This window comes from Gekko japonicus, unplaced genomic scaffold (assembly GCF_001447785.1).
Source record: "Gekko japonicus isolate JY-2015 unplaced genomic scaffold, Gekko_japonicus_V1.1 scaffold142, whole genome shotgun sequence".
In the NCBI taxonomy this organism is placed as follows: Eukaryota; Metazoa; Chordata; class Lepidosauria; order Squamata; family Gekkonidae; genus Gekko; species Gekko japonicus.
In genome coordinates, this window is record NW_015174848.1 from 982,411 (window position 1) to 1,003,896 (window position 21,486).

Consider the following 21,486-nt stretch of genomic DNA (forward strand, 5'->3'; position numbering starts at 1 on the left):
TGTCTCAGAGCAGCTTACAAACTCCTTTCCCTCCCTGTCCCCACAACAGACACCCTGTGAGGCAGGTGGGGCTGAGAGAGCTTTCTCGGAACTGCCCTTGAGATAACAACTCTGAGTGAACTTGTGAGTGACCCAAGGTCACACCAGCAGCTGCATATGGAGGAGTGGGGAATCAAAGCCGGTTCTCCCAGATTAGAGTCAGCCACTACACCAAACTGACGCCCTATATTGTATTTTATTAGTATATTATATGTAAAAAAATTCTCCTCTTTATTGATTAATTCAGAGTAGGGCGCAAGGAGGGAACTATTTCTCCTGACCCCTCAAGAGGAGGGGGGGAAAGGGTGAGGAAACAGTGTGACGCGTCCCTGCAAGCACGTGGTATCAGGAGTCCCATCACCACCGCTTCCCCCGCAAATCCCTCCGCCGCCCTGAGGCGAAGAAGCACGACCGAGACCGAAAAGGTGCGAGAACTTCCGGCAAAATAAACTATGAGGGCGGTTATTACCCACAATCCTCTAGGGTATCACAGAGTCCTGCCGCTCTAGGCTATCGTGTCCCTTACTATTGCCCCGGATACGAGGGGAAAGAATCACTTCCGTTTCAAACCGGAAGTGGCTGGAAAGACACCTGGAGTGCGGCGGACGAAGACGCTCTAGCGCCTTCCCGAACCTCGACGCTACCCTGAGCTTCGGGGAGGTGGGGGGTCGCGCCGGAACTTCCGGATCCGCCATTATGTTTCCTCTTCTTCCGCTTGGGTTGAGTGGAGGGGGAGGGGCGCCATCAATTTAGAAATATAGAGAAATAAACACCGAAGGACGATAAATATGAGCGATAATTTAAATAGCCACGCAGCAGTATTTCCGTTTCTAAACAATTAATTAAGGGAATTAAGGACGGTTCCCCCCCGCAATTAGACCAAACCTGGCGCCCCTCCCCGCCTCTCAGGGGTGAGTCTGGGGCTATAACATGTGGGGGGGGGGGAAGTGGCTGGCTGGGGGCTGTAACGGAGTGGGGGTGGGAAGCTCGCATTTGCTGAAGGCTCTTTTCTTTCCTCTGAATTAATTGGGGTGTGTGTGTCCAGGAATGGGTTTGGAGGAGGGGAGGAATAAGGAATAACCCCCCCCCCCAGGGTTTTGGAAAGGGGGAGCTGAAAGGCTTTGGGAGTTCAAAACATGGCCCTCCCCTTCCAGAAGCGAGGAAGAGGGATAATTCCCCCCACCTTTGGGCCATGAGAGAGGTTTGATTCCCCCACTCCTCCACATGTAGCTGCTGAATGACCTTGGGTCTTTCTTTCTCTCTTTCTCTCTTTCTCTCTTTCTTTCTTTCTTTCTTGGTTAAGTATGTGGACTCTAATCTGGGAGAACCGGGTTTGATTCCCCACTCCTCCACTTGCACCTGGCTGGATGACCTTGGGTAAGCCGTAGTTCTGACAAGAGTTGTTCTTGAAAAAGCAGTTTCTGTCAGAGCTCTCTCAGCCCCACCGACCTCACAAGGGTGTCTGTTGTGGGGAGGGGAAGGGAAAGGAGTTTGTGAGCAGCTCTGAGACACCTTCGGGTAGTGAAGGGCGGGGGATAAATCCAATCTTTTCTTTCTTTCTTTCTTTCTTTCTTTCTTTCTTTCTTTCTTTCTTTCTTTCTTTCTTTCTTTCTTTCTTTCTTTCTTGTGCATGGACTCTAATCTGGGAGCACCGGGTTTGATCCCCCACTCCTCCACTTGCACCTGGCTGGGTGACCTCAGGCAAGCCGTAGTTCTGACAAGAGCTAAAATGAACAGTTTCTGTCAAGAGCTCTCTCAGCCCCACCTACCTCGCAGGGTGTCTGTTGTGGGGAGGGAAAGGGAAAGGAGTTTGTAAGCCGCTCTGAGACACCTTCGGGTAGTGAAGGGCGGGGGATAAATCCAATCCTTCCTTCCTTCCTTCCTTCCTTCCTTCCTTCCTTCCTTCGTTGTGTGGCCGTGGTCTTGGCATTGTAGAACCTGACGTTTCGCCAGTAACTGTGACTGGCATCCTCAGAGTACTCTCTGTGTCCATCTTTTTGTGTTCTACCTCTGAGGATGCCAGTCTCAGTTACTGGCGAAACGTCAGGTCCTACAATGCCAAGACCACGGCCACACAGTCCGGAAAATTTACAGCAGCTAATGAACTCCAGCCAAAGTCTTTGACAACATAGCAAGCATCTAATTGGAAATACATATGATATATCTACAGCATATATAGGAATTATAATTAATGCTGTCTTGCATATAATTTTTCACGCTACATCTTCTGTGTAAAACTTGTCAGAAAAAGCATTTCACTTATTCCAAAAGAGAATTTTTTCCTAGGTTTTTTTCCTGTGGTTCCCAGTTTTTTAATTGAAAAAAATGGTGCTGAAGTACTCCCCCCCCCACCTCTGGAAACAACTGGACACTTTCTTGAATTTTTTCATGCCTTTTCATCCCTAGGCTGCCCCTACACCTTCCCCTGTTCACACAGAGACCTTTGAAAGGGCAAAACGATTGGCGGGGGCAGTTCCCTTTGCCATGTGAGATTATTGGGGGTGTGTGTGTGTTAAACAGTGCTGTGTGGGAAGGGGGCTTGAACGGTGGTGATCAGTGTGTGTGGTGTTCTGGAACTGGTGGAAGGGTTCTGTCAGGCAAGGCAGGAAAGGGCATCATATTAAGATGAGGGCTATTTTGAAAAGTGAAGCATTGTCCCGTCTGTGAATGCCCCTCTGCCCCATCAGATCCAATGTTTTGTCTTGTTGTTTTTTTTAAAGCTGCCTGGGGCCTGTGAAATGCCGCACGCGTGGATCGTTTGTGACCCCCGGAGACGCAAGCAGTGGGGAGTTTGACCCTCCGTCCCGTCTCAGCTGGATGCTGAGCTCATAAAATTTTCCCTTTCTCCCTCTCTTCTCAAAAGTACAGCTGTTCAAAGCGATCCATTCCCATGAATAAAGATGTCACTGGTGGATCTGGGGAAGAGACTGTTGGAGGCCGCTCGCCTAGGCCAAGATGACGAAGTGAGGACGCTGATGGCGAATGGAGCTCCGTTCACCACGGATTGGGTACGTACGGAGCAGAGGAAGTCGCGCGGGAAATTGCGCGGGAAATAGCCGACTCACGCACAGTTGTCCAGTCCCCCCCTTCCAAACTGCAGGCCTGCAAAAGGGTACTAAAAACTGTTGCGTTATGTTCTGCTTTATAAAAAGATATATCAGTTACTCAGTCCAGTGACTGTAAGTTCAGCAGTTCATAGAATCATAGAATGTTCGAGTTGTAAGGGACCTTGCAGGTCATCTAGTCCAACCCCCCGCACTCTGCAGGAGCACAGCTGAAAGATAGCCCTACGACATACCCGAAAGATGATCGTACAGCCTCCGCTTGAAAACATCCAGCGAAGGAGCATCCACCACCTCTCGCCTTGGGAGGTGGTGAGTTCCCCCTGACCAGTGTTCCCTCTAAGCTGAGTTAATGTGAGCTAGCTCACAGAGTTTTAGCCTCCGGCTCACACATTTTTGCCTCAGCTCAGGAAGGATGGCTCCAGAGCAAACTCATTTATGCAGTAGCCAAATTGCTCGCTCACAACTTTAATACCAGTAGCTCACAAAGTAGGATTTTTGCTCACAGGACTCCACAGCTTAGAGGGAACGTTGCCCCTGACTGGCAGTCTTGAAGCAGCGTCTGGATAAACACTTGTCAGGGATGTGCTAAGCCGATCCTGCATTGAGCAGAGGGTTGGACTTGATGGCCTCTAGATCCCCTTCTGTGATTCCATGATACTGTAAAACACACGTGCGTAGGGTAGGAAGGAGGGATCATTTATGCGTGCTATTCTAGTTTCCGCTTTCATTTGTTTTGGTTTTTTTGTAACGGTTTTACTGTTGTGATTTTTTTTGCTGTCGTAGAATGCTTCTCTTTTTGGTAGAAATGTTTTGCGACTTGTGACAGTTTCCATCGCGTTTGATCGTCTGCAGTTTTCCCCTTTGTGAACTGCTTCAGCAGATCTGTGAATCAAGAGCTTAAACGTGTTTTAAGCAAGTAGGCAGCAAAAGCACTGACTGTTGTGTTTAACCGCTTGACAGCTGGGAACGTCACCCCTTCACCTCGCGGCTCAGTACGGCCATTATTCCACCGCAGAAGTCCTGCTTCGGGCCGGGGTGAGCCGGGATGCTCGGACCAAGGTGGACAGGACACCACTGCACATGGCAGCCGCCGACGGACACTCGCACATCGTGGAGCTGCTGATCAGGGTGAGCCAGGCTCTGTCGTGGATGAAGGTGTTGAAGAATATCAGAAGGGCCCCCCTGGGTCAAACCAGTGGTCCAGGTAGTCCAGCCTCCTGTCTCACACAGTGGCCAACCAGTTTCTCTGGAGGGCCGACAACAGGGCCAAGGCCTTCCCCTGAGGAGAACATCAGAAAAGCCCTGCTTGGTCAAACCAGTGGTCCAGGTAGTCCAGCCTCCTGTCTCACACAGTGGCCAACCAGTTCCTCTGGAGGGCCAGCAACAGGGCAGAGAGGCCGAGGCCTTCCCCTGAGAAGAACATCAGGAGATCCCTGCTGGATCAGACCAGTATGCCACCTAGTCCAGCCCCCCATCTCACACAGGGGCCAACCAGTTCCTCTGGAGGGCCAGCAACCGGGCAGAGAGGCCAAGGCCTTCCCCTGAGAAGAACCTCAGAAGAGCCCTGCTGGGTCAGACCTGTGAAGGTCCCTCTAGTCCAGCCTCCTGTCTCACACAGGGGCCACCCAGTTCTTCTGGAGGGCCAGCAACAGGCCAGAGAGGCCGAGGCCTTCCCTTGAGAAGAACCTCAGAAGAGCCCTGCTGGGTCCGACCACTGGGCCATCAGTTCCTGTGGAGGGCCAACAAACAGGGCAGAGAGGCTGAGGCCATTTGTTGTGGTGGTTAAGTGTGTGGACTCTAATCTGGGAGAACCGGGTTCAATTCCACTTGTACCTGGCTGGATGACCTTGGGCAAGCCATAGTTCTGATAAGGGCTGTCCTTGAAAAAAGAGCCGTTTCTGTCAAGAGCTCTCTCAGCCCCACCTACCTCACAGGGTGTCTGTCGTGGGGAGGGGAAGGGAAAGGAGTTTGTAAGCCGCTCTCCCTTGGGTAGTGAAGGGCGGGGTATAAATCCAATCTCTTCTTCTTCCACTGATCAGAACACCAGAAGAGCCCTGCAGGATCAGGCCAGTGAGGGTCCATCTAGTCCAGCCTCCTGTCTCACACACATTGGTCAACTGGGCCCTCTGGAGGGCCAGCAACAGGGCACAGAGGCCGAGGCCTTCCCCTGATGTTGCCTCCTGGCACTGGGATTCAGAGGTTCAGTGCCTCTGAATTTGGAGGTTCTCCTCAGTCACCAGAGTTAGTAGCCTTTGGTAGACTTATCCTCAATGAATGCTGTCTCATCCCCTTTTAAAGCCGTCCGTGCCTGTGGCCATCTCTCCATCCTCTAGCAGTGAATTCCACATTTTAATCATTCTCTGCGTAAAGTAGTATTTCTTTTTCTTCGTCCTGAACCTACTGCTCATCAGCTTCGGTGGATGGCCCTGAGTTCTAGTCTTTTGGGAGGGGGAGAAAATTTTTTCCTTTTGTCAGCTCTCTCAACCCCACGTATAATTTTATAAACCTCTCTCACGTCCCTGTCCCCCCCGTAGTCGACTCTTTTCTAAACTGAAAGGTCCCTGTCTCCCCAGCCATTCCTCATAGGGAAGGGGCTCCAGGTTGGCTTCATGTTGAAACCGGCCGGAGGTGGGGCCCCTGCGGAGATCCCACCACGACACCAGGGGAGCACCCTCCGGGAATTGGTGCAAGCCAAAGAGGGGGGCTGGCAGAGCAGGGTCTGTAAGTAAGAGCCGGCCTCTCCTGCCACACAGGCCGGTGGCTCATCCAGCCCAACACTCTGTGTCACACAGTGGCCCCAACCAAGGAACCATCAGGAGGTCCACCAGCGGTACCAGGACTCCAGAAGCCCTCCCACTCTTGCCCTCCCCCCAGGCGCCAAGAAGACAGAGCATCACTGCCCCAGACATAAGAACCTAAGAGAAGCCATGTTGGATCAGGCCAATGGCCCATCCAGTCCAACACTCTGTGTCCCACAGTGGCCAAAACCCAGGGGCCCTCAGGAGCAGGACTCCAGAAGCCCTCCCACTCTTGCCCTCCCCCCAAGCACCAAGAAGACAGAGCATCACTGCCCCAGACATAAGAACCTAAGAGAAGCCAGTGTTGAATCAGGCCAAGGGCCCCTCCAGTCCCAACACTCTGTGTCCCACAGTAGCCAAAACCCAGGGGCCACCAGGAGGTCCACCAGCGGGGCCAGGACTCCAGAAGCCCTCCCACTGTTGCCCCCCCCCCAAGCTCCAAGTAGACAGAGCATCCCTGCCCCAGCAGAGTGTTCCATCTAGACCTTGTGGCTAATAGCCAGTGCTGGACCTCTGCTGATCAGTAGTGCCATTATTTTCCTTTGCACGGGGGGTGGGGGGGGACCGTGTTTGCACCCTCCTTTCCATTTCCTTTCTTCACAGCAGCTGTTTCCCCCCCTGCTTCTCAGAATGGTGCCGACGTGAACGCCAAGGACATGCTGAAGATGACCGCCCTGCACTGGGCGGCGGAGCACAGCCACTGGGACGTCGTCGGGCTGCTCCTCAAACACGGGGCGGATGTCCACGCCTTCAGCAAGTTTGATAAGTCCGCTTTCGACATAGCCTTGGAGAAGAACAATCCAGAAACCCTGATGCTGCTGCAGGTGAGGTTCCCCCCTCTGGCCTTGTGCATTGCCAGGTGCTTCACGCGTCGCCTGTGATCTCCCGGTCGGCCAAATTCGCTGTCTAGAAAAGGAACACATCAACATGTGAAGCTGCTTTCTACTGAATCAGATCCTTGGTCCGTCAAAGTCAGTATCGTCTACTCGGACTGGAAGCTGCTCCTCAGGGTCTCAGGTGGAGGACTTTCCCATCCCCTCCTGCCTGGTCCTTTTAACCGGAGATTCCGGGGATTGAACCTGGGACCTTCTGCATGCCAAGCAGAGGCTCTGCCACTGAGCCACAGCCCCTCTTCACAGCTCTCCATGGTCTCAGTCGGAGGTCTTTCCCATCACCTCCTGCCTGGTCCTTTCAACTGGAGATGCCAGGGATTGAACCTGGGACCTCAGGCGTGCCAAGCAGAGGCTCTGCCACTGAGCCATGGCTTCTCTCCATGGCTCTCCAGGGTCTCAGGCGGAGGTCTTTCATGTCACCGCCTACCTGATCCTTTTAACTTTTTAAAATCCTTTTAATTCGAGACCAATAGCGCCTTTAGGGACCAACAAGATTTTCGGGGTATGAGCTTTCAAGCGTCAAAAACACTACTGACACTGTTTTTTCAGCCTTGAAGGAGAGTCAGCTCCCCTCTCCCTCCCCCCCTCTCATACACACACACACACACACACAGTTTGGTGTAGTGGTTAAGTGTGCGGACTCATCTGGGAGAACCGGGTTTGATTCCCCACTCCTCCACTTCTACCTGGCTGGATGACCTTGGGCAAGCCGTAGTTCTGATAAGAGCTGTCCTTGAAAAAGAGCCGTTTCTGTCAAGAGCTCTCCCAGCCCCACCTGCCTCACAGGGTGTCTGTTGTGGGGAGGGGAAGGGAAAGGAATTTGTGAGCCGCTCTGAGACTCCAAGTGAAGGGTGGGGTATAAATCCAGTCTCCTCCTCTTCTTCTTCTTCTTTATCAATTCCCTTCTAAGGCACTCAGGGTAGCCTATGTGGTTTGGCCCTCCCTCACACCCTTACAGTTGTCTTATAAGGTTGGTCAGGGTGAGGGAGAGCGACTGGCCCGGCCTCCGCCAGGGAGCTTAACGACTCCCTGGGGATCTGAATCCAGGCCTTCAAGCTCCTAGGCTGACATTCTTACTGCTACTCTCGGGGGGGCGGGGCGGTCCCCAACACGGCGCCCGTGGGCGCCATGGTGCCCGCTGACCCCTTTCCTGGCACCTGCCAAGTTTTGTGAGAGAGTGGGTGGGGCCAGGTAGGACTCTTGCCCAGCAGTCCTTCCGATTGGCCGTTTCAGATTTGATTGACTGGTCAGATTTCTCAGAGTGTCGCTTCGAAAGCAGCTGCCTCCTGCGTGACTGATGGTAAGTCATGGCGGCCATTTTATAGCTGGCTTCGCCTCCGGCAGCAGCCGTTTTGTGGCTGTGCCCCCACCGTGCTGTGTCAGAATCTCAAAGACGTGTGCTGGTGTAGAAAGGTAGTGCCTGCCCCCTGAAAAGCGGCATCAGCTCCATGAATTTTGGAAAAGTGGCATCAGTTCCACCCCCCCCATTCTTACTAAAAGCAACAAGGGCATGTGAAGGAATGGCTCCGTTTGGCCCGTGGAAAGCTGTGCTTGGCAGTCGACACGGCCGTCTGTCTGAGTACCGGCGTTATCTTCCTCAGGGGGCGATGCAAAACCAGGTCAATCCGCACCAGGATAGGATGACCTCCATCCCAGGCACCGTGACGGTGGGCCAGCCCTTTATCTTGACCTCGGGAGGAGTGCTGAGTTTAGCGAGCATCGTCTCCTCGGCAGCCACCAAACCAACCCGAGGTAAGACTCTGTGAACACAAAGATCTCGTAATTCTCTCTGTCTTCCCATTTCTGTTGGTGAGGCTGGGAGAGGTGCGTTTCCCCACTGCCGAGTAACGCAGTATACAATAACAAGGACAAAATTACACGGTGGAGAGTACAAATTACTCGAGGTCAGATTGCACTCAAGTGGACGTCACTTGACAGCCGTGGATGTTTCGTTAGTCTTCTTCAGAGTCGGAGTATTCTTACGGAACTAATACAAATATCAAAACAAGGAAAAACAGGAGTGAGATGAGGAATGCAAAATATGTAAACTTTATGGGTAAGTCAGGCTTCAAGTAGTTTGCAATAAGTTTTGAAGTGTGTTCTGAATATCTATATACAAGATGCTTTGCTTGTTTTGATATTTGTATCGGTACCATAAGAATACTCCGACTCTGAAGAAGACTAACGAAACATCCACGGCGTTCAAGTGACGTCCACTTGAGTGTAATCTGACCTTGAGTAATTTCTGCTCTCCGTCGTGTAATTTTGTTCCTGTTACTGTACTAAGTATTCTCTCACTCGGGTGCCCCTCTCATTGGTCAGATGCTGAGCCTCTTGCTGGCCTTCTGTGCCTTCTGCCTCTCTCCTCTCTCTCTATCACCTGGGCTTGGAGCTGCAGCAAGTTGACCTTTTTGAACTTCATCTGTTCACAATAATTTCAAGGGACCGACCTGAATGTGTCATGTGAGAGGTGCTTCTGTTTGTGTGAGTATGATTTCTTTCTCTTGTCTCCATTGGAGTCAGATCACCTTTTCAGTTGTTTGAACCGCATTTTTCCCTTATGTTTGGTGTCGTGGTTAAGTCTGCAGACTGTAATCTGGGAGAGCCGGGTTTGATTCCCCCACTCCTCCACTTGCACCTGCTGGATGACCTTGGGCAAGCCGTACTTCTGATAAGAGCTGTTCTTGAAAAAGGGCCGTTTCTGTCAAGAGCTCTCTCAGCCCCACCTGCCTCACAGGGTGTCTGTTGTGGGGAGGGGAAGGGAAAGGAGTTTGTAAGCCGCTCTGAGACTCCTTCAGGTAGTGAAGGGCAGGGGTATGAATCCAACCTCCCCCCCCTCCCCTCCTCTTCCTCTTCTTCCTCCTCTTCCTCCTCCTCCTCTTCTTCCTTCTTTTTGGAAACGTGGAGGATCAGAGATACTGCATAAAGTTTCTGGGCTTCCAAGGCAGATTGATTGATTGATTGATTTATATATATATATATGTATGTATGTATATATATGTATATATACACACACACACACATAACATCCAATAAACCAGCCCCATGGCCTTCCTTTGGCCAGCACGGTGCACTTTTTACACCTCCCTAAAACCTAACGCTTCATTTTCAAAAACCCAAGAGTGGTGAACTCACAGTTATGTGGCTCTCTAGACCAGGGGTGTCAAACATGCCGCCCGGGGGGCCGGATCAGCCCCCCCCCCCCCCGGGCTTTTTTCAGGCCCCCAGCTTTTATCAGGCCCGCAGTGGAACTGGCTGTTTCCTGCTGCTTCTTCCAGTTCTACTGCATCATCGTAGGTTTCCAGCTTACAGATACACACTTGAACAGCACACTAAAGGTAGCAACAGCACAGACATTTTGATGCAATAATTCAGAGCAAGAGGTGTCAGTTAACGGACACGGCTAAATGAACAAAATATTGCAAGAGTGCTGATGTTTTAAGCATGTTTTTTATTTTAAGTAAAAAAACCCCTTTGTTTTTGTGTCCTTTATAAAGTTTATATCTCTGCTAGCCGGCATTACATTTTATGACAGACATGGCCTGGCCCAACAAGGTCTCATTTATGTCAGATCCGGACATCATAACAGCTGAGTTCGACACCCCTGCTCTAGATTTCTGAGACATGGCACTGTTTTGTTCCCTTTGATTTAGAAGAAGAAGAGATTGGATTTACAATCTCCTTTCCCTTCCTCTCCTCACAACAGACACCCTGGGAGGTGGGTGGGGCTGAGAGAGCTCTCTTGAGGACTGCTCTTGAGAGAACAGCTCTGAGAGAACTTGTGACTGACCCAAGGTCACACTAGCGGCTGTATGCGGAGGAGGAGTGGGGAATCAAACCTTGGTCTCCCAGATTAGGGTCCGTGCTCCTAACCACGACACCACACTGGCTCAGGAGTAGGCAGTCTTTTTTGCCTGAGTGACAAAAAAAAAGCAACATCCACCTTTGAAGGTATTGGTGTGCCCATAAGAACATCAGAAAACCCCAGCATCCTGTCTCACACAGTGGCCAACCACTTCTTCTGAAGGGCCAACAACAGGGCAGAGAGGCCGAGGCCTTCCCCTGAGAAGAACCTCAGAAGAGCCCTGCTGGATCAGACCAGGGAGGGTCCATCCAGTCCAGCCTCCTGTCTCACACAGTGGCCAGCCGGTTCCTCTGGAGGGCCAGCAACAGGGCAGAGAGGCCGAGGCCTTCCCCTGAGAAGAACCTCAGAAGAGCCCTGCTGGATCAGACCAGGGAGGGTCCATCCAGTCCAGCCTCCTGTCTCACACAGTGGCCAGCCGGTTCCTCTGGAGGGCCAGCAACAGGGCAGAGAGGCCGAGGCCTTCCCCTGAGAAGAACCTCAGAAGAGCCCTGCTGGATCAGACCAGTGAGGGTCCCTCTAGTCCAGCCTCCTGCCTCACACAGTGGCCTCAACCAGAGGGCAGGAACTGGATGCGTGGAGTCATGGGAGAAGAAAGTTATCCTTGGCCAGGTGCTTTGGGAGCCAGCCTAGCTCCAGAGCTGCTTCCAGCTCTGCCAAGGCTCCCCTCGGTTGCTTGGCCAAAGAACCAGCCCTTCATAATAAGCAAACGCTCTGCTACTCCGCCGTCCCATACGCGTGCCTCGAATTTCACTCATTCTCTCTCTCCCCCCAGCGATTTTTTAAAAAAAACTTTCCTTTGACTCTTGCAGCCATCTCAGAGGAGATTGTGGAGACCCGTTTGGCGGACTCCCCCCTGCAACACATGTTCAGCAGCGGCGGGCAGCGAGTGATTGCCATTGTGACCGACGGCATCCCGCTGAGCGGCCTCCGGACGGCCATCCCCGCCGGCGGCCTCAGCCAGCCATTCATCATCACCATGCAGAACGGGCAGCAAGGTACGGCGGGGCGAGTCCCACTGTCCTTTCTGGGGTGAGCCAGCCAGTGTTCCCTCTCAGCTGAGTTGGTGTGAGCCAGCTCACGGTTTTCTAGCCTCGAGCGCACACATTTTTACCTTAGCTCAGGAAGGCTGAATGAATGAATTAACGTCTGTTTGCGGTCAAAGACCATTTTTCGTAAGAATACAATATTATACAGTCAAAGAGATTTGTTCCAGCACAGAAAGTACGTTTCGTCATAAAAACCTTAAAATATTTGTGAACTATAATAAAAAAAACCCTTAAGAGATATCTAAAATGTCTAGTCTGTGTAAAATGGTTACAAGTCCTACAAAGAAAAACTGTACATAACCATACTTCTTCCCCCCCCCCCAATAAATTTTATTAATTATACACAAATAATACAAATAAAAACCAAGACAGTTTAAATCGCCAAGTTTTGATAGATTCTGACATGCATAATATGAGACAGTATACAGTACACTGTAACATGAGAACAATAAAGATTTTATAGAAAATTAAGTGGTTGAAGTGAACACCTCCTAAATTGACATGTGGACATTGAATATAACCATACTTCTTATTGTGAAATCTTACCAAGTAGAAGAGGAGGAGAGTGGATTTATACCCCGCCCTTCACTACCTGAAGGTGTCTCAGAGCGGTTTACAAACTCCTTTCCCTTCCCCTCCCCACAACAGACACAATCTCTTCTTCTCTTCTTCTATGAGCGCTTTATGAAGTGTAATGAAGTTACTGAGGAAGAGCTATTGAAAGGAAGACTGAAATCCGGAGTCTTCATCCCTGTGTCTTCTGTGCCAGTTTCCTTTGTATGCTCTGCATTACTTTTTGTATTTTTGTATTATACTTATGCAGAAGAACAAGAGATTGGATTTATACCCCGCCCTTCACTACCCAAGGGAGTCTCAGAGCGGCTCACAAACTCCTTTCCCTTCCCCCTCCCCACAACAGGCACCCTGTGAGATAGGTGAGGCTGAGAGAGCTCTGACAGAAACTGCTCTTTTTCAAGGACAGCTCTTGTCAGAACTACGGCTTGCCCAAGGTCATCCAGCCAGGTGCAAGTGGAGGAGTGGGGGAATCAAACCTGGTTCTCCCAGATTAGAGTCCGCGCACTTCACCACTACACCACTACACCAAATTGGCACCAAACACCAAACTACAGAGACTGACTCGGGCATTTGACCAGCTGTACCTTTTGTATTTCTACCCAGTCTATTTTGGCTTCCTGTATCCCTCTTGCATTTTGCACCCCACCATTTGTTTTGCTTGCTGCGCCCCTCGCCCTTATCGCTAGCCCTTGCCTGCCATTACATTCCTTGGGGGCGGGAGTGAGTGGCCTGTAGTAACTTAGGGAGGCTAGCGTCGGTAACTCTTCCTGGCAGCCTCAAAGACATCTTTCACACGGGAAGTGTCCTTGAAATAGAGCCTGTGGCCGGCTAGTTGTTGACCGTATACCTTCCGTGGTCTTTGTAGTGAATACAGTACATAAAATCACATAAATCCATACATAGAATGTTAAAAACTGAAACATAATAAAACATAGTAAAGCGCTAGCAATATCCTCAGTTTACGGTCAGCTCTTCGATCTTCTTCGGCTATCTTAGGTGATTGGCATGGGCAGTATTTAAGGGACCAGGGAAGAAGCATCTCATATCTCTAAATAAAACATTCACTGAATTTTATTTATTTATTTATTATTTATTTTTGAGATTTCTATGCCGCCCTACCCAATGGCTCAGGGCGGCTAACAACAAGTTTAAAAATTGAGTGCAAAAAAACACTGTTACACATATAGTAAAATCTGGTGCTACAAAAGCCTACATAGAAATACACAAAACACAGCGACCCACATTTAACAGCTAGTATTCTTAAAAGCGAGAGCGCCAGGAACAGTATTTCACAACACAGTCGGGCAACATCTGCTCCCCAAGATGCGATAGATGGATAATATCGTCGCGGTGGTGGTATAGCGACAGCGGCGGCTCCTACCCAAAGGCCTGGTGGAAGAGCTCCGTCTTGCAGGCCCTGCGGAACTGCATGAGGTCCTGCAGGGCCCGGATCTCCTCCGGGAGCTCATTCCACCAGGCAGGAGCCGCCACCGAAAACGCCCTAGATCTAGTGTGGGCCAGCCTCGCAGCTCGGGGGCTTGGAACTTCAAGGCGATTGATTTGACTGGGAACCTGACAGGTAGGCGGGACTGGCCCTGGTTGGATGAGAGACCTACTGAGGAGGTCCAGGGTCGCTCCGCAGAGGCAGACAATGGCAAACCCACCTCTGTTCGTCTCTTGCCTTGACAAGAGCCAGTTTGGTGTCGTGGTGAAGTGCGCGGACTCTAATCTGGGAGGAACCGGGTTTGGTTCCCCACTCCTCCACTTGCACCTGGCCGGATGACCTTGGGCAAGCCGTGGTTCTGACAAGAGCTGTTCTTGAAAAAGAGCCGTTTCTGTCAGGAGCTCTCTCAGCCCCACCGACCTCACAGGGTGCCTGTTGTGGGGAGGGGAAGGGAAAGGAGTTTGTAAGCCGCTCTGAGACTCCCTTGGGCAGTGAAGGGCGTGGTATAAATCCACTCTCCTTCTCTTCTACTTGGTAAAATTTCACAATAAGAAGTATGGTACATAAGAAGTATGGTACAAAAGGTACAGCTGGTCAAATGCCTGAGTCAGTCTCTGTTGTTTGGTGTTTGGTGCCAGTTTGGTGTAGTGGTTAAGTACACAGACTCTAATCTGGGAGAACCGGGTTTGATTCCCCACTCCTCCACTTGCACCTGGCTGGATGACCTTGGGCAAGCCGTAGTTCTGATAAGAGCTGTCCTTGAAAAAAGAGCAGTTTCTGTCAAGAGCTCTCTCAGCCCCACCCACCTCACAGGGTGCCTGTTGTGGGGAGGGGAAGGGAAAGGAGTTTGTAAGCCGCTCTGAGACTCCTTTGGGTAGTGAAGGGCGGGGTATAAATCCACTCTCCTTCTCTTCTACTTGGTAAAATTTCACAATAAGAAGTATGGTACATAAGAAGTATGGTACAAAAGGTATAGCTGGTCAAATGCCTGAGTTTGGTGTTTGGTGCCAGTTTGGTGTAGTGGTTAAGTACACAGACTCTAATCTGGGAGAACCGGGTTTGATTCCCCACTCCTCCACTTGCACCTTGCTGGATGACCTCGGGCAAGCCGTAGCTCTGATAAGAGCTGTCCTTGAAAAAGAGCAGTTTCTGTCAAGAGCTCTCTCAGCCGCACCCACCTCACAGGGTGTCTGTTGTGGGGAGGGGGAGGGAAAGGAGTTTGTCAGCCGCTCTGAGACACCTTTGGGTAGTGAAGGGCGGGGCATAAATCCAATCTCTTCTTCTCTTCTTCTCCGGGGGTCGCCATAAGTGGGCTACGGCTTGACGCCAATTTCCACCGCCATACTAACACCCCCTTTCCTTCCATGTGTAGTTCTCACTGTGCCTGCTGGCCAGGTGGCAGAGGAGATGGTCGTTGAAGAGCAAAGCGAAGAGAATCACGTAGTGGAGGAGGAAGAGCTCCCGGCCAAGAAGATAAAAGTGGAAGAAGATGGGGACGATTATGAGGAAAGCCAGGTAAAAACAGGAGAGCAGGGAGCAAGTGCCGTGCGGCGTAGGCTGCTCCGTCAGTATTGCCTGCCTGGCTCAGCAGGGTCTCAGGCAGAGGAAGGGCTTTGGCAGCACGTGAGGCTTCTCAGCCCGCAGCGGATCCGGAACCTTTCTGTGCCCAGAGCCGGTGGCTCGGGTCTGGCTCCTCCCAGGGAGGGGCTCCGGAAGGCTAACTTTCCCTGCCAATCAGCTCCCAGGATTCACATCACATCGTGCCTGTAGCTCATTAGACCGGGCTAGCCCCGTCTCATCAGATCTTGGAAGCTAAGCAGGGTCTGTCATTGTAGGAGGTTCTTTTGCCTGTGGATGGGCTTCAAAAGGGAATTAGATAAGCATATGGAGCAGAGGTCCACCAGTGGCTATTAGCCACAAGGTATAGATAGGGGCTCTGGGTCAAGGGATGCTCTGTCTTCTTGGTGCTTGGGGGGGGGGTCAACAGTGGGAGGGCTTCTAATGTCCTGGCCCCACTGGTGGACCTCCTGATGGCACTGGTATTTCTGGCCACTGTGTGATACAGAGTGTTGGACTGGATGGGCCTTTGGCCTGATCCAACATTGGCATCTCTTATGTTCTTATGAGGTCTCCAGACTGTGAAACATGCTAATGGAGGAGGTTTCCTGCTTCCTGAGGAGGTTCTTTTGCCTGTGGATTGGCTGTTCTAATCTAATCTGTAGTGCTATTGTCACATGTAGAGACCTTTGTGTTTTTCAGGACAGGAAACCATGCCCTACATCCAATTACCGTGTCAGATTACACAGGGAAGCCATTGAAATCCATAAACATAAGCACAATTTCAACAGGAAAGAACAGAGTTTAAAAAATAAATAGGGAATGTTTTCCTGTCACAGCTATTGGCGAAGCGTCAGGTCCTGCAGTGCCAAGACCATGGCCATACGACCCGGAAAATCTACAACAGCTAATAAACTTTCGGATAGTTGCCGTAGGGCAGGGATTTACTTCCTTCACCTGCTGGAAGAGAAGGGAGAAGACACAGAAAAGAGCGAGAGTCCAGTAGCACCTTTTAAAGACTTATCAAAATTCGTGGCGGGGGAGGCGGTTTTGTGAGTCAGGGCTCACTCCTTCAGATACCTTCCATTCTGCACGGCTAAATGTGGTGCCTTCTGTGGAGATAGATCAAGATGGGTAGCCATGTTAGTCTGTAGCAGCAGAAAAGAACCAGAGTCCAGCAGCATCCTTAATTTTTTTTAAATGTTTTTTATTTATTATTGAAGTTTATATACATTATCTTACATTAAATCATTATACAATCATTTTACCCCCCTCCCCCCCTCCCTCCTTGTAGTATCTTCATATTTTTAACCATGTGCACAGATTCTTCATTCGTATTTGGATATTTGGATTGGCTTCCCCCCTTTCCACCCATTCCTTATATCCCTCCCATTTATTTGTAATCTTTTGACATTTCTCCTCCCATGTCTCTTCAGTAATTATCTGTGTGAATATATCTGATAGTATGTGTTCAAAGACATAATTATTCCATTTCTCCATTGTCCACTTATGCCTATCCCTCCATCCCAATGCTATTACAGCCATCCCGGCTAAAACCATAATTTTATATAACTCCCGTTTATTTCTTTCCACTTTTTTGTTTCCCAATATTCCAGAAATAAGCAAATCCCTGTTAATCTCTACATTAACTTGAAATAAATCAAAGATAACCCTTACAATCTTTTGCCAAAATTTCTTAACCACTTTACATTCCCACCACATATGTGCGTATAAACCTACTTCTTGGCCACAGTGCCAACATTTTGGATTCATTCCTTTAATCATATACGCTATCTGAGCCGGAGTTCTATACCACTTCCACATAAATTTCCTCACCAATTCTTTATCTATTTTAATTTGATTTATACCGTTCTTTATTTCTTGAATCACTTCCTGATGCATTAACCCTTCTCCCTCCCATTTATTCTGTATAACCCTTATCATCCTCTCCTTATCTCTTACCATCAGTTTATATAATGCCCCCGCTATCCCTTTGTCTTTTACTTGTCTTCTGCTTAATATTTCATCAATTTCTGTTCCAGCAGCATCCTTAAGACTAACAAAATTGGTGGCAGGGAAAGCTTTCGTGAGTCACGGCTCACTCCTTCAGATAGATCAAGATGGGCAGCCGTGTTAGTCTGTAGCAGCAGAAAAGAACCAGAGTCCAGCAGCAATCTCTAAGACTAACAAAATTGGTGGCAGGGAATGAGCTTTCGTGAGTCACGGCTCACTCCTTCAGATACAGCTACGATGTGAGTCCTTCTGTCCTATCTTGGAGAGAGGAGTGAATTCAGATGTCAGATGACAATAGCAGGTGTGATTGGATTAGGTGTGAAAGTGTTCTGGTTTTTTCTCTCTCCATACCCCATGAGATCTAGTACTTGTCCCAGTTTGGTGTAGTGGTTAGGTGCGCGGACTCTAATCTGGGAGAACCGGGTTTGATTCCCCACTCCTCCACTTTCACCTGGCTGGATGGCCTTGGGCAAGCCAAGGCACAGTTCTGATAAGAGCTGTCCTTGAAAAAGAGCAGTTTGTGTCAGAGTTCTCTCAGCCCCACCCACCTCAGAGGGTGTCTGTTGTGGGGAGGGGAAGGGAAAGGAGTTTGTGAGCCGCTCTGAGACTCCAAGTGAAGGGCGGGGTATAAATCCAATCTCTTCTCTTCTTCTTCTTAAGAACATAAGAACATAAGAGATGTTGGATCAGGCCAAAGGCCCATCCAGTCCAACACTCTGTATCACACAGTGGCCAGAAAAGCCACTGAAAAAAGAAGCCGCGACAAACAGAGAGAAGCGCGGCGCCCTGCTTCCGTCCCCCTTGCAAAAAGCTTGTTTCTTCATCTGACATTTTTTATGCCGGCTTTCCACCCAGTTCGCACAAGGGGGCGGACATAAAAAAAAATGCAGACGTTTCAGCGATTGTAATAAGGTTAAAACAGTAACGTAATTCAGTTAAAAATCCACAAATGAACAACACTAGAAGGAGAGCCAGTAACCATTATTAGAGGGGTGTTTATTTATTTAATGCAGGCTGGCTGCAACTAGGGCCAGGGCTTTCTCGGTGGTGGCTCCACACTGGTGGAACGAGCTCCCGGAGGATATCAGGGCCCTGTGGGACCTTTTACAGTTCCGCAAGGCCTGCAAGACGGAGCTCTTCCGCCAGGCCTTTGATTAGGAGCCGTCACCACTATTGACAACCACAACAGCTGTACATCCTGGCTCCTGGTTGGTTATTGACAGCCTAGGAGCGCCGATTATATAGAAGATCAGCAAACTGGTGACTTTAAACAACTGTGGAATGCACCCATACGGTAATCGCCATCGTTATGATATCCTAGAACACAGCTAGCACTTTAATACTTAGTACGGTATTGTTTTAATCGATATGTTTTAAGTGTTTTATGAAATCCAGAGTGTTAATGTGGATTTTATCTTGTGTAAGCCGTCCTGAGCCTGCTTTGGTGGGGTAGGGCGGGGTAGAAGTTGGAAAAATAAATAAATAAATAAAATAATAATATTCCGCCTTCCCCGCGAACTGGCTCAGGCCAGATCACAACAAATAATTAGGCCCAGGGGTCATTTCGTAGAAAAAGAGGTGGAGGAGCTCATTAGCATAACTCATTAGCATAACTTATTTGCATATGCCACACCCCCTGACACCACTGGAAGTGTGTCAGAGGGCAACATCCACGGCAACTTACCTGGCTGCTTCTCGCTCCTCATGGCCCAGGGCTGCTGGGAGCAGGGGGTGGGGCTTGTTGCATGTGCCGGCCCCCTGGGCTCTTTACTGCCGGAGCTCCGCTCCTGTGCGCTCCGGCAGGAAATGACCCCTGATTAGGCCATTCAGCATCACAGAAAGCACAGTAATATGCCAGATGAAACAAAAAAGTCTCCCCCTGCTGGCAAAAGTAAAGGGAGACAGAGGGATCTCCCTGGGGAGGGAGCTCCAGAGTTTTGGTGCCACGACCGAGAAGGCCCTTAATCGTGGGGCCACCCCCATCCAGGTTTAGATGGTGGGGGCGACCGAAGCAGGGCCTCGGGAGACGACTGCAGGGCAGGGGACGAGAAAAACTTACTTGCTGCTTTTTCCCTGTTAAATAGTGGGGGTTCCGTGGGTGAACAGACTCCCAGTCTAGTGATCAGCTCCACTTTATTCAGGGATTTCAGCAAGAACAAGACTCTAGACCAGAGCCTCGGTTATATTGCCTGCAGTGGCCACACCCCAACACACCCCACTTCCAGCGATAGGCTATTTACAAAACTTTCTATCTTAATTGGTTCCTGCCAGAATCCTGTTGGTCTATTGTTACTCGGCTCCAAGCTCGTCCTGTCTCTGGCAGCACCATCCTGCAATGCTTCAGTCCCAATACGTAACACTTCCCCTCCTCCGACCAGCACCCAGTGACAGGGGCACCATTGTTTCCGCAGGACGATAGCGAACGCGAGGCCTTGCAGCTGCAACTCCAGGAGGCCAACCGCAAGGCCCAGGAGTACCGGAGCTGGCTCTGGAAGAAGGAGCGGGAGGCGGAGCGGTACCGGCTGAAGCTGGAAGCCATGGCCGGGCACCAGACCAACGGGACGGAGGCCGAGGAGGGAGGCGAGGTAAACTCGGCCGCGGCGTCCTCGGAAGGGGCAGCCGGGCCCGCGGCGGAAGCAGCCCTACCAGCCAGCATCAAGGCAGAGACGGTAACGTTGTAACCTCCCGAGCGGCTTCTCCGAAGAGGGAGGAAACGAGTGCGGCCAGATGACACTTGCGGACTCTGGCGAAATCGGGACACCGGATCGCTCGCGCGGGCCAGAGCCGTTGGAACCCCAGCCTCCTTTTTGCCCGCCTTTAGCGGCCCGTGGCTCTTCACTTTGCCTTTCCGCGCGCGGCCCTGAAATGAAACAAACCTCGCTTTTTATTACCCTGCACCGTCCAGAGAGATATTTTTGTAAACAGAGACCCCCGTGGGTGCCTTCACGACAGCCAGCCGGTGTCCCGAGAGCCCTCTTCAATACGACAGGGCGGCTTCGTCGGGAGGCCTTGCCCGTCTTTGGAGCGTGGCGGAGCAGCGCTGTTTGTCCCGGACAGTCCTTTGGTGCTGCCCTCCTCAGGAGCAGGAAAGGAGAGCAGGTGAATGGAGCTCGGCCGAGGGCACCGCTCTGGGCGCACGCGGTGCTAACGTAAGCAGAAATGGGTGCGGAGAGGATCAGCCAGTTAGCTGTGCCTTAAACACGGGTCATCGAGGGCGGACGCCGCCTCCTCCCGGCACTGCTGTGGGCGCCGGTTGTCCACAGCCCCCCTTCACGCCTGGAGATCTTTGAGCAGAATTCAGAGAAGATCCAGGTCTGATTTTTTTTTTTTAAGGAATTCTTTTGACAGAACACCCCCAGTTTTGTAGGTGCAATACATGCAGAAAGGTATCGGCTGGATATTAGGAAAAAGTTCTTCACTGTCACGAGTGGTTCAAAGGTGGAATAATCAGCTGCCTGGGAGGCGGTGAGCTCCCCTGACAGCTTTCAAGAAGAGGCTGCACGAATATTTGTCAGAGATACTTTAGGCGGGTCCTGCATTGGGCAGGGGGTTGGACTAGATCGTAGGTGTCTAACTCATTTGTTCTGAGGGCCGGATCTGACATAAATGAGACTTTGTTGGGTTGGGCCACATGTCTCATAAGATGTAACACCAGGTAACAGAGATAAACTTTATAAAAGATATAAACCAGTTTGGTGTCGTGGTGAAGTGCGGGGACTCTAATCTGGGAGAACCGGGCTTGATTCCCCACTCCTCCACTTGCACCTGGCTGGATGATCTTGGGCAAGCCGTAGCTCTGATAAGAGCTGTCCTTGAAAAAGAGCAATTTCTGTCAGAGCTCTCTCCGCCCCACCTACCTCACAGGGTGTCTGTTGTGTGGAGGGGAAGGGAAAGGAGTTTGTAAGCCGCTCTGAGACTTCTTTGGGAAGTGAAGGGCGGCGTATAAATCCAATCTCTTCTTCTTTGTCTTCTTCTTTATAAAGGACACAAACAAAATGTTTTTTTTTTACTTAAAATAAAAAAATGCTTAAAACCTTCGCTCTGTAAGCTGCAAACCTACTTTTGATTTATTGACATTCAGCACAGAAATCTCACGCTCAGAGTTCTGAGTCAGGGACCCAGGGGAAAACATGAAATGGCCGAGTGATTGAGAGAGTCTGGCGAAGCAAGCTATGATGCAGCAGCAGCAG

General features: G+C 50.5%; 1 protein-coding gene across 2 annotated transcripts; it reads left to right on the forward strand.

The window, feature by feature from the left end:
• The first annotated feature begins 648 nt into the window (after positions 1–648).
• GABPB2 (GA binding protein transcription factor, beta subunit 2) lies at positions 649–20,718 on the forward strand. 2 transcript variants are annotated; one of them, XM_015424501.1, is made up of 8 exons: positions 649–699; positions 2,908–3,047; positions 4,065–4,232; positions 6,532–6,726; positions 8,397–8,547; positions 11,470–11,655; positions 15,099–15,241; positions 19,708–20,718. In XM_015424501.1, exons 2-8 carry the CDS (start codon positions 2,940–2,942, stop codon positions 19,975–19,977), a joined length of 1,221 nt encoding a protein of 406 aa, XP_015279987.1. In that variant the 5' UTR covers positions 649–699; positions 2,908–2,939; the 3' UTR covers positions 19,978–20,718. The 2 variants fall into 2 exon arrangements, with proteins under 2 accessions (XP_015279987.1, XP_015279986.1); XM_015424500.1 differs by lacking the exon at positions 649–699 and adding an exon at positions 744–950.
• Positions 20,719–21,486: the final 768 nt, after the last annotated feature.

What these genes read in the sequence shown, in the direction of transcription:
- GABPB2 (XM_015424501.1), top strand. Translation starts at nt 2,940, where the DNA reads ATGTCACTGGTGGATCTGGGGAAGAGACTGTTGGAGGCCGCTCGCCTA. An exon ending in CATGCAGAACGGGCAGCAAG is followed by an intron (nt 11,656 to 15,098) that starts GTACGGCGGGGC and finishes TTCCATGTGTAG; the next exon opens with TTCTCACTGTGCCTGCTGGC. An exon ending in ACGATTATGAGGAAAGCCAG is followed by an intron (nt 15,242 to 19,707) that starts GTAAAAACAGGA and finishes TTGTTTCCGCAG; the next exon opens with GACGATAGCGAACGCGAGGC.